Source organism: Osmerus eperlanus, chromosome 1 (assembly GCF_963692335.1).
Source record: "Osmerus eperlanus chromosome 1, fOsmEpe2.1, whole genome shotgun sequence".
In the NCBI taxonomy this organism is placed as follows: Eukaryota; Metazoa; Chordata; class Actinopteri; order Osmeriformes; family Osmeridae; genus Osmerus; species Osmerus eperlanus.
In genome coordinates this window covers 21,233,498-21,251,805 of record NC_085018.1, presented here as the reverse complement: position 1 = coordinate 21,251,805, position 18,308 = coordinate 21,233,498, and the positions used below count along the sequence as shown (strand labels likewise).

Here is an 18,308-nt window from a genome sequence, read left to right as displayed (position 1 = left end):
ATATTTTCTACAGCAGCAGCAAACTGGTGAGGAAGAAGAACGTTGTAAAAGTTGAGTACTAGTACTGGTGGCACTAGTTGGAACAGGTCATCACAAATACAAGGCAATCCTTTCTTAATGTTTTAAACCTAAAAGTTTAGTATTGGTTCGACTTGTGTGTGTCTGTTCAGATGCCTACCACAAGTAAGAAACTAGTGAATTAAATCCATGTGTGAATAAGTACTGACTGTACATCTGCAATCTCCTCTCCACACAATACAAGTTCTCTTAATATAATTTCTGTCACATGGCAAGGCATTGGTACTCTTCTTGTGGTGGAATTTATGCAGTGTACAAAACATCTGCTTTCTGATAAAAGAACCTCTGCTAAACGGATGTCCATCTCCTCTGAGCCCCACAGTGAAATGAGAGAGAAACGGAAAGAGAGAGACAAATGTCAGAAGTAGTAGAGAGAATAATGGAGAGGATGAAAGAGAGACAGTCTAGGTGGACATGTTGGGATGTGTTTCTGGTGTGAGTCAGTCAGATCATCTCTGAGGGGTGCAGACATGGCACATGGTTCCCGTTGGGGAGGGCAAGGAGGGCAGGACATGAAAATCAGGGGAAGTGACACGTGGAATGAGACAAGTGAGTGAAAGAGGGAGAAGAGAGAGAGAGGGAAGAAAGGGGGCAGGGGAGAAAGGAGTGAAGGGGAAGAGGGAGGAAAGCTTAGATTTGGCAACAGTTAACCTCAGATCAAAGACAGACAGTCATCCCTGACCCCTCCCCTTGTCCCAGATACTTAAGTAGCCCCAGTATGGGCTCCTCTCTCTCAAACCACCCAGAGGGAAGAGCTACAACCACCCAGACCACAACGCCATGTGCAACAGAACACTCCTCTCAGCCGGCGGTCATGCATGGTATAAAGGCTGCTCAGACACTGAAATGCTGCTCCGCTGAACTGTGCTAAAGACACACAAATCAGCAAGCTGGTAAGCATTAACAACGGTTAGAGCAAAAATGTGTGCATGACTGTCAGTGTGAGAGCGGCGGTGGAATGAGAATGTTTTATTGCAGGTTGAGAGGCGAGTACCTCTCCCCAGCTGCCCGGCTTCCACTTGGAGCAGCGGCTTCCTCTGCAGTTCCTCTGCTTCTTGGGCTTGGAGGGCAGGTGCAGGCAGTTCTCGTCCGGGACGAGTCGGCCTGACCGGGTCACACAGCTCACCTTACGCTCCTTGAAGCCTTTACCACAGGAGGCAGAGCACTGCAAGGTGAGAAGGGGCACACACAGGAGGTGAGAAGGGGTAACCAGTACAGTACAGTGTGTTTCAAGGTGGTAGAAAGTAAAACTGGTAGAAACCAGTTTTGAGAGGACAGGGAGTGGAATACTGAGAGTCAATGCAGTTTTAGCGTACATGATAGTACATTGTAGAGGTCAGAGACATTAGTAAACATGCAACACAAAAATGAGCATTCCACCCATTACACAAGCCTGATAACACCGACAAACTGTACGGACATGAAACTTTGGACAGACCCCAAATTTTAGCCAAGGAAAGGAAATAGGTAAAATAAATAAATCCCAGGGCTACCGTAACTGAAATCTGCACTGTTCTCTGTGCTAACCGGCGGCAGTCTGTTTCACCTCCGGGTTCAGTGAGCAGGCGCAGGTCTCCAGTAACTCAGTGTGACAGCCCAGCACCCCTCACTAGCACACCCACGGCGGCACACACAGGAGTGTGAGTTCAGCAGGGGTGGGGTAGATAGAGGTTGCTCAGTTCAGGCTGGGTAGTCAATGGGGCACTGCGTGTGGGGATGGATGAGATACGACAGCCCAGGGTTGAATGAGTACGTAGCCCAGCATGGCGCGCTGCACTGCCCAGTGAGGGACCACGCTGGACAGGAACACTCCATGACCTCTCACCTCATTTAGACTGGAGAGGTAAGGCTTCTAAAGTGGAAGACTTCTGTATTTACTAAAGAGTGGGTCACGGTCCTCCCATAAGGGTACAGAGGGATTGATTGACAATGCTGTGAAGGAACGTGGCTTGCATACGTTCAACAGTATGTTGGTGTCTCTTGTGAATTAAACCACGCAAAATAAAAGTGAAACAAATACATTTAATTGATGAATATAACACTGTACAATTCATATTCTTTGGAGAATAGCCACACAGAGTATATTACGCTGCCTTCACCTCAGGCTGTAGCTTACACTGTCAGCAGGGGAAATAAACATTAAAAACGGCTTCAAAAAGTGTTGGTTTGAACCATCAAAATAAAGGAAATACCACAAAACTTGCCAGAAGTGTGCAATTACTTGATAACTATTTACCAAAGAAATTTGGTTATGAAATAATCATTTATGTTCGGTTCTACTGTATGTCAATAGACTAGATAACCATGAGGACAGAGGTCTGTGGTAGCAGGGGTTAGTCACAAAATGTGGCCCATGAGCAGTCAGTCCAGTGTAGTAGACCTAGTTGCATGATTTCTACCCACAATCCACTGCGGTACAATAACAGTTTTCCACGGTGGCGCTAGAGACTGGTGTCAGTAATGCTAGTTTCTTGGATATAACTGGAGCTTCAATAGATTTATTCCTCCTGATACATTTGTATTGCACATACAATACATAACCATTTCCCATACGATACCACACCAATCTACACAAGATACAATGCTACAGGAGAGTTAGAGTCTCAGAGTGAACAGAACACACACAGAGTAGGACTATGGACACTGATGGATATTGAGAAGAAATGGTTATAATAAAAGGTTTAAATCATTAAAAGTATACTTTTTACAACAATAGGCAGGCTGCCAGGTTGTGCTTTGCAATTGTCAGACCAGTCCTTAAAGTTTTATTCACTCTTTAAATTAGTTTTCCAGACATTTTCTCAACTCAAATAACCCGCAATTACATTTAGGACAATCACAACTGGGTCAGAGAAAACCACACTTTAACTCTCCGTCCATGAATTCCTACAGTATGCACAGCACATTAACCTGACCTTACTGCTCAAGGGGACTGGCATGGCTGTAGGGATCTGCCAGCAAGATCACCCACCTTCACAGTAAAATTTTAACCATAAGCCAAATATTCACTAATTCACCAAGTAAGAAGAGGAAATGGCATACATTTGGATCCAATAATATGTTCCACAAGTTGAATCAAATAAAACATTTTATTGGGTAACATACCCTTTATCCACCTCAAACTGTCGATTATACATACAATATTGAAAGCCATATTCTAAAGCCATATTCTAAACATAAGAGCAGACATGTAGGTGTCTATTCAAAACAGGATATACCATCACTTCTTCAGACACAACATGAATCCTTCAAATCAGATGCCTTTATTTACAGAGTCAAATTAAACAAATGCCTTTGTCAGCATTATGCCAAACACCGCATTCCAAAGCCAACTTTCCTGGAATTCAATGGAATGGAAGAGGTGGGACCTTCCTCACCCCCATAGACAGCAGGTCTTTCCCTGCACCCCCCCCCCCCCCCCTGGGATCCCTACGATTTCCCAGAAGTCCATCCATATTGATGAGATGCACAGGGAAGGGTCCCCTTTCAGATCAAACGTGACCCCTGACCCTCCATGCACCCCTGCATTGTCCTTCTGACGGGCCTTCATTCACTGAGTCACTGAGTCACTGTCACCGGCCCCTGCCATCAGAACAATGTCATGAACCCACATTAGGCTACAGGAAAAGGCCAGATAGGGAGACTACGTTGTTTGAGAGCACGCGTCGCCAAACGCACAAAAAAAACATACCAGGCATTAGCAGTGAATGAGCACATTAAATTAAATGGGAGGTCCACGTTGGCGGTGTCACAGAGAATAAAGATTTACCTTGATGCAGAGAGCTTTGAACTCTGGGGCAGACACTGAAAGAGCATAATTGCTCAAAGAGGTCATTGGGGGCCCTGACCTCATGAGAAAACAAAGATATTGCTCAGCGATTTGTGAAATTTTCATTCAGTGAAAACGCCCTTTCAGAAGCACCAGTTAGAAAATTGCGTTATAAACTAGTTCCAGAAGTATGCTTGTCTGCAGATATAATTTGCTGAGAAACTAATCAATAGGTGACATTCACAAAATGATACAGGATACTTCCACTTCCTTGTTTGTACTGTAATTATTATGCAACCAAAGCTAGTAATCTAGATCCTTTTGTAATTGACGTGTGTAGATGTTGATGTGCTATTTTACAGCACGACAAGGTTGCACATATAATCCTAGTAGTGATGAATGTGTTCTCGTTAATGTTAGTGGTTCCTCATGGTAATTATGCAATTTCAATAAACTATTTTAGTCTCAGCCATCTCAGCAAAGCGTGACTTTGAACAACTTTGGCCTTCTGAACAGACATGTTCAAGAGTGCATGCTGAATGATGTTTTGTCTCATTTGTTGGTGTTCAGTAAATTAGTTGCTAACTGTAGTGGCATTCAGTGGGATCTTATCGCAACATTATCATCCATTAGCAGTGGTGCATGTGAATCCATCCACTTCACTAGTTTGTAACCTACAACCTTACATACCCAGAATGAATGAAACAGTTTGAATAGTACCACTATTTCAATTTAATCGTAACCTTTCTAAAAGTAAGCACAAGTTCAGAAAATCCATATAAAATTAAATATTGACATGATATAGATGAAATAAATACAGTTACTTACATAAATATACACATATGCCCTTGAAACACAGACTAATACTGCCATTTGGAATGAGAGACATTTAATGTATTTTATTTCAAGAGCCTCTTGTAATCACTAAACAGTTTAATAGTATTACTCCTACTGCTACTGCATGTGCACCACAACTAAAACATGAAGTAAAATAGATCTTTATACTATCCTTAGCTAAATGGATTTTGCAGATGGTGCTAAATTGGACGAGTTCTACAGCTAATGTGACAGTTCCACATGCATTAGCATTTCCATGTTCACTGTGGAGTTTCAAGTAGTGTAGAAGCTATACACTGTTATAACATCTATAACATTAGTATTGACATTAATTATGTAGAGAATGGGTGGACTTTTAGCAAAGCTTGCCCCTAATCACAGATTCTAGATCAGCTTTCACTACCTCAATCTGGATCGTAACCATTATGAGGTAGAACACGACACAGATCGTGGATCTGTGCTTAGGTCGATCAACAGCATTGGATAGCCAGACAATACAATATGGTTAATCTTAGTCATCAGAAAACCTTTCAAAGGACAGAGCGATCTTAAGAGTCTGAGGTAGAATCATGTGACTGGCTCAACAATGAGCTCCAGAGACATATTTTTCCCTGCAATACTGTGGCAGGTGCTGCAAGTTTTAAATAATATGACAGGGCCATTCTAATTGAGCAACATATATCATGCTAGGTGATATAAACACACCATATACAAACAGCTTTAAGTTCAGGTTGTACAAATTCTCTATCATACATGTATGTAACAAAATGGTTGGGCCCAGCATTTTTGATCAATCAACAGCTCTTCATGGAAATAAACAAAACACAAAATAATAGAAAACCCAAGGTGTCGCAATGAACAGTCACACTAGACCTCAAGCTTGAATACCAAAGAGAATATTTGAAAGATATAACTCATGTCTCCCTTGTTTTGTCAAAGCACCAATGTAGTGTACTGAACTATAAGTGAATGGCTGGTTTTGTTGTGTGTTCAAAGTGAGGTACTGTATGTTCAGCATAGCATATTTTCATATGAGCTCCGGTAATGGGTCACACTAAAAGAAAGTATTTACAAAACAAACATATAAATATACTGATATCAAGAACCATTAGAGACGTGAGTTTACGGCCAACTGGTTCTGCACCTTTCATATATCAGTTATGCAACATCTGCATCAGACACTAAAAACTGGTCGAATCACCTCACTGCTAAATATCCAACAATTACTGAAACAAAATAGAGTATACCTTGTTTTACAGTCCTTTCAGTGTTCATTCACTGGATATTCTCTGGCAATACAATTGTTTGCTGCTAAAATTCTCAATTAAACTTTGTAAATAAAGAACCGCAAAACAAAGTGTAGTCATACTATTAGTTATGTCTGTAAAAATGTGCCGTAAGACAAGTAGAATTCTTATAGATATATTAGACAGTAAAAAGTGGGTACTAGAATAATATATGTTCTTTCTCTACAGTATATAGCCTGGAATACAGTTGCTTAGCATTTTCCGTTTCTTCTATTTGAAACTATGGAAAATCAAAACAATACAAACAGCACCGACATTTGAGTTTGGATTCTCTCTTTGGATAATAAAAAAGCAAGACATCTTAAATTCCTGATATACATCCAGCAAATATTTGCATATGAACAATGATAAACTGAATGATTGATTTGCATATACAAAGAGCTAAGACACAAATAACTCACTTTGAAGGTTTATGCTATATACAAGAAAATCTTTTAAGTAATAAATTATCTTTAAAAACAATATTTTACAAACTAAATTGGATTCACATAAACTACTTCAGAAAACTGTAACCAGGATGACCAACAGATAACAGGTTTTTATAGGTCACAGCTTTGAGTAGCATTTCATCACGTTGTATTATTTTTGCATTTTGCCTGTGGGAATGAATTTTTGCACTAAATGCAACAGAAATACATTTCCAAACTGTCTTGAGAAGGATGACCAGTCACAGGGGACAAAAGGGTGTTAGAAGTGAAGGTGGATATTTGGAGTGATTTTCCAATAATCACAGTCATCCTGCACTTTAAGTTAAAACAGTTTGTGTGGTTTTGTTTTAACAGTTAAGTGGTAAGAATCCATGTGTGGTGAAATGAGAAGGCTAAAAAGGAAGGGAAAGAGAGAGGGGAGAGAGAGCGAGAGAATGAGGGAGAGAGAGAGGGAGCGGCATATATTTACTAGCGTACCGAGCTCCATGGGTCTGTGCTCCAGTGAGGGCTGGACGGGCACGACTGAGTATTGCACTGCTCGCGGTCCGGGGGCTTGTCAAGAATCTCACAGCTCAGATCGTTAAAGCGTTCACCGTTGGGCCGCTGACACACCACCAGCCGCGTCTTGATCCCTCCGCCACACGGCTTAGTGCACTGCAGACAGAGGGAGAGGGGCGTGTGCACACAGGGTAAATACTTAACAAGTGTGTCTTACATTTAGTCATTTTAGCAGACGCTCTTATCCAGAGCGACTTACATGGAGTACAGGGACATTCCCCCGAGGCAAGTAAGGTGAAGCGCCTTGCCCAAGGACACTGTCATTTACACGGCCGGGAATCGAACCGGAAACCTTCTGATTACTAGCCTGATTCCCTAACCGCTCAGCCACCTGACACTCAAGTGTCTTGGCACTTAAGTATTTCTGAAATGAGTACGGATGTGTGGGAGTAGCTCAGCTCAGACGTGGAGGTGTTCTGAGGCTGCAGGCGGCGTTCTCTCACCTCTCCCCAGTGTCCGTAGACCCACTGCGGACAAGGCCCAGACTCGCAGGAGCGCTGCTCGATGGGCTTGGAGCGCTCCTCGCAGTTGTTGGCCGAGTAGCCGTTCTCGTCTTGGCACACGACCACACGTCTCTGGAACCCGCCGGCACACGTGCTCGAGCACTGATGATGACGAGAACACACATTCGTGTCAGACGGGTGAATACATCCACACGTGCGTGCGAGTGGTTCCCACTGTGTCAACAGGACATGCTTGCATTTCTCGATTGAACTTCAATATTGACGTACACCCCCACCTCATGAATAGGACACGATATAACATAGCAATAATGTACATATCATTTGGCCCTTAAAACATATCTTTGCTTAGAAAGGCGTCTCCACAAACAATTTGATCCGCAAGAAAGTCGATCTTTTTTGCTGTCGTATCAGACAAAGAGACACACAGGAAAGAGCACAAAGGCACTCGAGTACTGGCCCACAGCACAACATTTTGGCAGCTCTTCAACGGAGTAGATTCCTTGACATATCTCTCTGTGTTATATTAAAACACATCCTCAGGAAAGGGAAAGAAAGAGAGCCCAGAAATACTACTTGCTATTTCCATGACAACTTAAATAGCTTACCGTACAGTAAGTTATTTTAGAGCATAGATAGTGGTTATTTTAGTGTTATTGTACTTACCCAGTTTTGGATCTATGCAAGCAATATTATGTGGCAAAGACAACAGAAACTATTACTGTATCCTTGAGAGGTTGTGATTATCAGAGGTGCTATCCACACCCACAATCACAGTATAAGGAACATATCAGTACTGAGAGAGAGCTCCAGGTCTCTCAGAGAACATCACAACAAACCAAATACTGTTTAGCAGCTTAATACACAAACATTACAGAAGCCCTATTATCTGAGGAAGAGCACAACTCACCGCTCCCCAGGGTCCTGTCCTCCACTGGTGGGCCTGGGCTCTGGGCCCGCTGCGCCCGTCACTGGCCACAGGCAGGTTGTTCCTGCTGCCTCCACTGGGTGAGGGGAAAGGTCGGGAGTCACTGGAGCGGGAAGGGCACTGGGACATGGCACACTCCTGTTCTGTGGCTGGACGGTCATCGGAGTCGCACTCATTCACATCCACAATCTGATCGCTGAAGTTCACACACACCACCTGGCGTGTGGTCTTTCCCTGGCCACAGGACACGGAACACTGTAACCACACAAAGACACACACACACAATCAACACAATGAATGTTCAAGCTACTCCAGTTTAGGTTAGTGTGAGCATTTGAATTCCAAGCTTGTTCAAGGTAACATACTCTTTGCACTACCCAGTTCCTTGCTTTAGTCCCTAAACAGAACAAAACAGGTCTCTGATCAAGGAAGGTCTTCTCCAATGTCATCAACAAGGTTTTCATTTTCACATCATCTCTGGAAAGCCAAACACAGCTGAAAGCTCCTCTCAATATCTCCATGGCATGGTTTTGTCCCTTTAAATGCTTTTGAACCAAATAGATCTTACTCAAGGAACAATGAATTAGGTAAGAGCTCCTGCCAAACAGTCATGCTGTTCCAATTAGGTCTCCCTACGAGAGTCATATCTTGCAATAATGCATATCAAACAACATTATGCAACAGATGTCAAATGATAATGTACAGCCGTGCTAGAAAATACACTATCTAGGACCAAGAAATGCTTGGGATCTGAACATGGGTAGGGATACTGTCAGGCTGGTATTTCCCTGAACCCAGTGAACCAGTAGCGCTGCATGTGATAACTTAGCTATCCTCTTCCCCATCAGTGTTGGTATCCGGTTCCATTCCAAATCGAGCATCAGAGGGATACTGTGTGTTCAGATGTGTCTCTGTAGTTCTGGCCTCGGGATGAACTACTTCCTGTTTCCTGTGTTAGAAGTCACTGAGTCTCTCTGGCAGGAATAATAAGCAGTGCGTGTGTGTGTGTGTGTGTGCGTTTATGGAGTCCAGAGCTGCAGTCTGGCAGTGTTGTATCACCAGCGTTCTGTTTGATGAGAACCATCTGTAAACAAAACTGTTGCCCCTCAACTCCCCCACCCCCCTTCCCCCACTGCCTCCCTGCCCCCCTTCCCACACCCCTCCACTGTCTCATTCCACCCCCTGCCAACCTTCCAACCACACACATGCACACATCGTCAAACCCGCACACGTCAAAACTCTCTGAAACACACAAAGGAGAGCTAAATAAACACACAGGAAGAAACAGGGCATCAGAACTGTCTGGACAACTGCCTTGAGAAATAGACATTAATCTAAAAGGCTGTCAATGCCTGTAACGGCATGCAGGGCTGGGGGGGACAATCTGGTGTCCGCAAAACATGTGTCCATACTGCGTAACAAAGAGAAAGGGTGCTGTCTGTCTTACCGAAGTCCACTCTAGAACCTTCCACTGTCCGCAGGCCACCACAGAGCACACCTCTCTGGCGGCGGGCTTGACCAGGTGGGAACACGCTGCCTCCTCCGCCACCCCGCCTTGGTTGTCACGACAACTCACGTAGCGCATCCGGGTTCCTTTACCACAGGTGGCACTGCACTGTGGAGGAGGCTGAGGTGGTCAGCAAAGGAAAAACCCAACACAAAAACATGTGCACGTTTCAGTCCAGGTTTTGATGGAGACCAACCTGTGTCCAGGATCCAAACCTCCACTGGGTTTTGTGTCCATGGTGAGAGGGCACCTTGGTCCCTGGGGGAACAGGGTGGTTGCTGGGACACTGGACCAGCTCACAGTCCTAGAGTAGGGAGAGACAGCACCATATACATTAACCACACCACTCGAACCAGACCAAGTGTGTTCCTACCCTCCATTGAGCACACAAACTTGGATCCTAAAGGCAGAACATCAAAGCTACCTGAGAGAATCCTATTCAGAACAGGTCACAGTGGTGTGGTGTCCAAGTCTCCAATAACAACACTGGCCAGTGGCTAAGCCACTCCCTCACCTTCCACTCTTTCCTCTTTTCCTGTGCCCTGTCTGACCCCTGACCCCTGGCTCAGGGGTGGGGATCTAAATCATATCTAGTAAGGCCTTGACGGCTCCACATTCCACACTCATCCCTCTGGTGGAGACAAACAGGACCCTGGCAGAAAGAACACAGCACCACGCTGCAGCGCCTCACACACACAGCAAAGCAGAACATCGCACACACAGCAAAGCAGAACATCATAAAAACATGTTGGTGGTGGAAAGAACGAGAAGAATGGGGTGGAAAAATGGCCTGTGGTGGCAGCCAAGAGATAAATACTGTGTGTATATATATATAAAAGAGAGAAAGAGAGATAGAAAGAAAGAGTGTGTGTGTCTGTTCAGGTTTTGAAACGTGGGCATGATTGCATGCTATTTTAACTATGTCTAACTTTGTGTTAAATCACGTAAAGCAAACTATAACTGGGGTTAATTCAGGTAGGCCCTCCTGCTCTCATAACATAAGCTCTATTCTTTCTCACGTGCCCCTCCTCCTCCCCCCCTCCTCCTCCCCCCCTCCTCCCCCAGAGCAGTGGTGGGCTGGGCGGTATGGTAGCCCACTTCACGCATGGCTGGTTGGAATCACAGTGAGGTGAGGGGACTAGTTCAGGGTCAGTGGGCCTGACGGCTAGCTCTGGAGTCAAGGCTAGCACCACAGGGAGGGGGTCTTTCTGCAACCACAGTCCCAGCTTTGGTTTGGTGCCCCGCAGCCTCAACAGATCTAAACCCCACCTCCTTCTCTGGCCAATGAAGAGCTCCTTCTTGAGACCATGCTCTGTCATGCCCACGCACCATCAGGGTGAGAGCTATGCACATGAAAGGTTGATTAACGACTCCATTTCTTCGAATAAGAGTTGTTTGTGTCAAGATTAGTTGGGTTATTTAAAGTCTGTGACACTTGTAGAGAGCAGATGTTAGCATACAGCACTTTCAGTGAAGTTCATGTAAGGTAAGGGTGTGAGTGGAGACCACAGTCCCACAGTAGACTCTTGGCAGACAGGCGCTGCCACTGGCAGACTGGTTGTGGCTCAGACAAATAAGGTGAGGACATATTTCAATGTTTTTTCATGCTTATAGTCTTGCACTCTTCCCACCTTAAATCCCTCCACCCAGACCCCAGATCCCTGGAGTTGCCTGCCATAGAAATTGTCCTGTTTCCACACTCCTCCTGTGCTCCATGAAAGGGCGACTGCCTGAGGGAGACAATCCCAGCTATGTGTGTCTGTCTTGGGGTAGAATGCTCAAGTGTAACCCCCCTCCAGTCCCCTCCAGGGCCAGAGCACTGCAGAGCAGACAACAAGGCCTTATTGAGCCCAGGTGGCAATGAACTGGTGAGGGGAGGCTTCCTTCCTGTCTAACAATGTGGCATTGACTGTAGCAATGGCTCCAAAACTGGAGAGGGAGACCCTCAAGACAGAGAAGAAATGAGAGAAGAAATGAGAGAGAGACATGGAGAGAAAGGCAGAATTCAAGAGGGAGTTAAAAAGAGATGAGAGAAAGGAAAGCTAGAGAGATGAAGAGAGAGACAGAGAGAGATTAAGAGAAAGAGAGCAACACAGAGGGAGACAGACGCAGAAGCAGTAATCAGTAGAGAGCCGAACAGGGCAGGAAATGGATCTTGGTCTTACCTGAGCGTCAGTGGGACGTGTAGCTGCATTACATTCAGTGTCGTCCATGACAGACCCGTATGCCCCAACCACACATTTCACAGCGCGCATCTGGTAACCTGGTCCACATGAGGTAGTGCACTACGTTCATATGAGAGAGAGAGAGAGAGAGAGAGAGAGAGAGAGAGAGAGAGAGAGAGAGGGGGGGGGGGAGGGTCATTTAAGCCAACATTGCAAATCTGGTGAAAAATGAGTAACTCAGTGAAAGAAAAATGGTGTGTGTCTGGTGTGGAGCTGCAGTGGCAGCAGATAACAGTCTTCTGGATCATAATGCATGAGTAACTCATGTACTTCCCACTGTAGCCAAGTCAGTGGGTACACCACTCTCTTCTACCTCACTGACTCCAATGAAACAAGGTCAGGCTTTTGTGGCAGCAACTTCAACTACAATTCCCACATGCTTCAATTCACAGCTTCAAATATACATTTAGCTTGCTGGCATAACCCATGGTATACAGGCACCAAAAATCTCCATCACACACCTAGGACTATTAACACACATGCTGGGTTATAAGATATCATTTTGACTTAGGAAATGTTGCAGAGTTGCCTTTTTAGGTTTGGGCCGTCAGACTGCAATTCGCCTCATAGTTATAAAGTGGAGGATTAGAGAGGGTGAACACACATGCGAGTTAGGATACACACTGTGTATAGATTGGATATGCTTCTTTTGGCAGAGAATGCTCTGGTTGAACACCAGAGTGGATGGGCGCTATATCTCTGACCTGTCTGCACTCTGCATCTGGAGAGTTCATGTGAGAAGTAACAACATTTATAATGTTAACCTCTGCATAGCCTCCAATCCATCTAGACAAGTGTTTCTCTGTCTCCCGTAGAGACACAGAGAAATATCATCATATTCATGATCGATAGTATGCTAAATAATAGCATACCCCTAGCCTAACCCTAACACTTAGCACTCATACTTGAGATACTTTAGAGGCAGTTGTATCTTGTTTTCTAAAGCAGGGCCTCACCTGTCCCCAGGATCCGACCTGCCAGGAGGCACACTCCTGCTGCTGGCACATCTGGACCGACTCTGGCTTGGACGAGTCACAAAAGCGGTCATCTAGACGGTCTTCTCCAAACTGGCAATATGTCTGCCGGTGCTTGTAGCCCTTCCCACAAGTCACCAGGCACTGTCCACACAGAAGGAAGCTCATTGTTTATTATACTACTAATAAATGGGCCATGCTGTCTATGATCAACAAGATGTCCAATTCGACCCAGTTTACAGCAGCTCAGACATATTTATAGTAGCAATGTTTCCTGTTGAATAAACTGTGCAAAAATATCTCCCTCACATTAATGCTGTATAGTTGGGGCGTTACATATTATAATGGGCTGTAGGGGAATAAGGGATAACAGAGACGTATTAAACTGACCTCGGACCAGTCTCCAGTCTTCCACTGTGGGCAGACGAACTCGTTGCAGGGCTGGCTGGTCAGTTTTTCCCTCTGGCTACACTTGCTGTCCTCACTTGCCCCATCGGAGGACTTGCCACACACAGCCCCTCGGCGACGAGTACCCCCACCACAGGTCTTGGAGCACTGGAACACACACACACACAGAAACACTCTATCCCTTTCTTCTTTTATGTTTCCACTTCTGAAATTCTGAAATCCAAGGATTAAGAAGTCTCACCTCTGACCAGGAGGAGTAGTCCCAGCCCCCAGGGTTACAGTCTCCAACACAACTCTCTTTGTCGTCGGGTTTGCGTAGGTTGCTGCAGTAACGGTCGTCCACCTTCTGGGTCTTGCTCTCTGTGCGGCTGAGTTTGGCACAGAAGACCTCTAGTGTTCGGTAGCCCAGCCCACACTGTGCTGTGCACTCGCTCTTGCGGGCTACATGCCACCTGGACCGAGCACAACAGTTAAAGGTGAGAAGGAAGATTTGGGGAAAAGGAATCGCTGCACAACAATGGTGCAATTCCTGGAGTGAACCAGAAGCGATGCTGTTACCTGAGTTCACACTCTGTGTTGCAAGGCTCTGTGACTATGGCAGGTCTGGCTGTCCCATGGCAACGCTGGTCGGAGACCACCACCCTGTCAGACTCTCTGCTGCACAGGATCTTCCTCTTACGCTCCCCTGGGGAAACATAACACACATGGCTGAAACACAGTCCAGTACCACCACACTACAGGCAGAAGGGATTGACTTCATATCTGATAAGAGCCCTGTACATACACACACACGCACTAAATCACACTCCCCCAAATGTAAAGTCAGATTAGGTCTAGCAGGAGTGTGCCTTTCCAGCTGGGAATTGGACACACCTGCTACAAATCACGACCAACCAACAAGATCTCATCTCAGAGAACACGCTCTGAGAAAAGGGGATTTCAGTTTGCTATGAAACCGGTACATCTGTATCTGCACTGTGTTCAAATGTTTAACAACCAGGCATTAAGGGAGCTTTGTGTATCTCAGAAGTGAGTCAGGTGTGTTAGAAAACACCTCATCTTAGACATTCTCCTCCCGATGACCAGACACGACTCAGAAGTATCTAGTGGTGGTCAGGCTGTAATACACCGTGACCTACATAAACCCTTTCAAAGGCTCCTGTTGTCGCTGACAAACTAAATAAGTGTTTCAACTACAACGCAAAAATAATCCACAGCCCCTATATGGTTTGGAGACACAATGCAATGAGAGCTGAGTGATGGATGATTCAAACGAGTTCTTGTTAAAATGACCCATGTCCTCTGTTGTCACAATCCCCCCCTCCCCCCCCCCTCCCCTCCCCAGGCCAACACCTCGCCTTACCTTGGCACAGGCGGCTGCAGTCCTGCCAGGGTCCATAGGCGTCCCAGAAGAACTGCTGGGGCTTGTCCTCAATGGGGATGTTGTAGGAGTACCTGACATCTGGGTTGTACAGGTTGCCTACAGATAGCACCTGCACACATCACAGCAGAGAGAAGGTGAGTCACTACCAGCTCAGACTGAAGGAAGTCACAGCCTCTCCAGGATGACAGGAGTCATTACCAAGACAACCATCTCCTCCTCGATACGGTCAGTGCAGTTGATTCTCTCAATGACGTGGTCAGATCCGCTGTATTCGATGACGGCGTTGCCCACTTTGATTTCCCTTTTGAACATGCTGACCACAAACTCTCCATTGAGTAGGAACTCCCCATGACTGTTAGAAACAGCTGGAAGAGGAGAGATCAGTCACAGAAGGTCAGTCACAATGTGTTTTGAAAGGTGTTTTTGTGGGTGAGTGAATTTTGAGGTCTAGGTCAGCTAGCCTTGAACAAACTACATATTTTAGGATGGACAAAGCTTTTCAAATCATTGCTTTTTCACCCCTTTCACACCCAAGTTGTGTTCAAGAGCATGTGCTGGTTGCTAAAAGACAGTTCAACAAACTGTCTGCCTGCTTAGCGGCCTAACAGCTGATGTTTGTATTTAAAGTAAGGCCTGGCGTTGAGAGTAGATAAATCTAATTGGGGTAAAATAATCCTACTTTCCCGGAGGAGTCTTGGGCCTCCTGTTCACCAGTCAGTCTGCTGCACACATTCATACTAATGCGATTATGGATCTAATTTCCTGAGTTACTTTCCTCGTCATTTCACACATCACAGTAATGCAGAGATATGCCCCCTTTCCACAATCCCCCTGTCTCTCTTTTTTTCCTTGGGGCCCAGCTGAATGCGTCCACAAACACACACATGCACAAACTCACACGCCCAAGTTAATGCACACCCACACACAGACACACCTGCCCATCTAAACAACCTCACACACACACACACAGAAGTGACTTCAATGGAATGCTATCCTGAGGGCTGCTTGAGATCCTGCTTAGGATCCAGTCCGCAACTACACCAGCCTTACCAACACACTAAAGACATGTCCACAGACAGGAGGCACGAGCACCAACTTAACCAATACTCGATCTGTAACTCTGTCTAACTTTACCTTATGTTTTCATTGTATGATGAAGACAATGACTCATCAAACTGCAGTCTGTCTTGTGTTTGGATCTTACCGAGGTAGTTATCATCTTCTGGTTTCCCTGAGTAGCTGTGTTGACGTACGTCTATATTTGTGGCACCGCTGGGGATACGCACAACTTCATTGTATCCTGCGTCACACAGAGGAGACACAACAATAACTCCAGAGTCATTTCAGATCAGACATCACAGACTGCTTCCTCAGGCCAGCCAGGCACTGTTGCTAGCCCTACAGGACAGTCAGGTGTAGAGTGTTGAGATTTGGGCTCACCATAGCGTACTATGTTGAAAGTGCCTGCCATAGTTTTACAGGACGAGTTGTCCCCTCCACACACACCACACTTATCTCTCCGCGCCTTAGAGTTCAACACATGGTCACATCCCGCTTGCTGTGCAGGAGGGTGGGGGAGGAGAGGTAGAAAAGGAAGGGGGGGGGAAGAGGGGGATAGAACATGGAAAGATCAATATGTCGGAAGAATGACCTGAAAATGTGCACTTCACTACCTTTGAAACATTTTTTAGCATGGCAGCCGTATATATAAAAAAAAAAACATCAATCCAGCTGGGATTTTAGCTTAACTGCTACAGTGACGTTAAGATGGTGGTTCTAGCAAGAAAGGATTAAACCCTAATGAGCCAATATATAGTTGCATAAGGGATCTCATTACCCAGTGAAGCATTTATGTCCGTATCACTGAAACACATTGGATTTGTTAAAGCGGTTCCAAGTTGCTGGAGGGGAGCTGAGGACTCACCCTGCACAGGCCCTGGACGCAGATGTCGTTGGTGTCAGGTCCACATGGTGTGCCGTCGATGACCCGGTCCCTGAGCTGATAGTAGGCCGTGCTGCCTGCCACCCTGCAGAACAGCTTACAGCGGTCCTTCATGAGGACTGGATACACACACACACAGCACCAGAGGCACACACACATACATACAGCACACACACAGCAGACAAGTTAAGGAGAGGGTAAAGGCTAGGCACAAAGGCCAACCTCTAAACCTCTAAAAGGGAGTCAGGTGGCTGAGCGGTGAGGGAATCGGGCTGGTAATCCGAAGGTTGCCAGTTCGATTCCCGGTCATGCCAACTGACGTTGTGTCCTTGGGCAAGGCACTTCACCCTACTTGCCTCGGGGGAATGTCCCTGTACTTACTGTAAGTCGCTCTGGATAAGAGCGTCTGCTAAATGACTAAATGTAAATGTCTAAACTGCTGCGATATCTGTGTCACATTCCCAAATCTTAATGTATCACAGGAAGTGAAGCCGTCCTTACTTCCGCTGTACTTGGGAACCCAGCGCACGTTGTCCGACAGGCCGTTGATGTTGAAGGGCCTGCCGTCAAAGTCCCCGCACTGCTCCTCCCTGAAGTCCTTCTTCTGCTTGGAGCACGGCTCCGAGTTACACGAGCGGAACTTCATCCTGCGCCCCACGCAGTACTTGCCCCCGTTCCTGGGCCTGGCAGAGACACAGAAGGACATCCTTTAACAAGCCTCCTTTCAGCTGACATCCTATCTTCTGTATCTGTTTATACATCTATAAACTGGTCTTTTCTTCCATCCACTTCGTCATCTCTCAGACTTGTTGATCAGTCTATGCTCATTCATCCCATTAACAGATGATGAAAGTGGCCTTTCAAGTTAAACAAGATTTATCGTTGACCAAGAAACGGGCCCTTTAGATCTGCGGTAAAAAAAAAAGAAGAAAAGAAGTCTGGTGTGCTTGAAGGTGAGCTATGGAAAGAATTCTCTCAAGGATGCTTGATCTTACGGAACATTGACCAGGGATGTTGGGAAGGAGACACACTCCAGTGAAGGTGCACGACTACAAAGCTAGAGAGCTTGGGAGAGCCACGCTGCTTACACGGGTCGGTTGCACTCTCGCACGGCGATCTTGATGCCCCCGCCACACGTCCGCGAGCAGGTGCCAAACGGGCTCCACACGCCCCACGCTCCCTCCACGGGCGTGGCATCGTGCTCCTTGGGGATGCACAGGCCGTGCTTACAGTGCTGTGGAGAGAGAGAGAGAGAGAGAGAGAGAGAGAGAGAGAGAGAGAGAGAGAAAGAGAGAGAGAGAGAGAGAGAGAGAGAGAGAGAGAGAGAGAGAGAGAGAGAGAGAGAGAGAGAGAGAGAGAGAGAGAGAGAGAGAGAGAGAGAGAGAGAGAGAGAGAGAGAGAGAGAGAGATGGAGGGATAGATGGAGGGATAGATGGAGAGGATGGAGAGAGATGGAGAGATGAATGAAGAAAGAAAGGAGGGACAAGATGGGAAAGACAGAA

General features: G+C 45.9%; 1 protein-coding gene across 1 annotated transcript in view; it reads right to left on the bottom strand.

Annotated features, from left to right (window-relative positions):
- The window catches only part of adamts9 (ADAM metallopeptidase with thrombospondin type 1 motif, 9), a 38,761-nt gene that overhangs the window by 10,318 nt on the left and 10,135 nt on the right, over positions 1-18,308 (bottom strand). Inside the window, exons 12-29 of the mRNA XM_062469829.1 lie at positions 17,895-18,040; positions 17,308-17,489; positions 16,789-16,925; positions 16,305-16,422; positions 16,069-16,164; positions 15,063-15,229; positions 14,844-14,973; positions 14,039-14,165; positions 13,722-13,932; positions 13,463-13,627; positions 13,055-13,216; positions 12,039-12,158; positions 10,070-10,177; positions 9,814-9,981; positions 8,349-8,621; positions 7,421-7,582; positions 6,897-7,073; positions 1,073-1,243 (exon numbers count right to left, since the gene is read on the bottom strand). Coding sequence (XP_062325813.1) covers positions 1,073-1,243; positions 6,897-7,073; positions 7,421-7,582; positions 8,349-8,621; positions 9,814-9,981; positions 10,070-10,177; positions 12,039-12,158; positions 13,055-13,216; positions 13,463-13,627; positions 13,722-13,932; positions 14,039-14,165; positions 14,844-14,973; positions 15,063-15,229; positions 16,069-16,164; positions 16,305-16,422; positions 16,789-16,925; positions 17,308-17,489; positions 17,895-18,040 — 2,820 coding nt within the window. The remainder of the gene's footprint in view (positions 1-1,072; positions 1,244-6,896; positions 7,074-7,420; positions 7,583-8,348; positions 8,622-9,813; positions 9,982-10,069; positions 10,178-12,038; positions 12,159-13,054; positions 13,217-13,462; positions 13,628-13,721; positions 13,933-14,038; positions 14,166-14,843; positions 14,974-15,062; positions 15,230-16,068; positions 16,165-16,304; positions 16,423-16,788; positions 16,926-17,307; positions 17,490-17,894; positions 18,041-18,308) is intronic.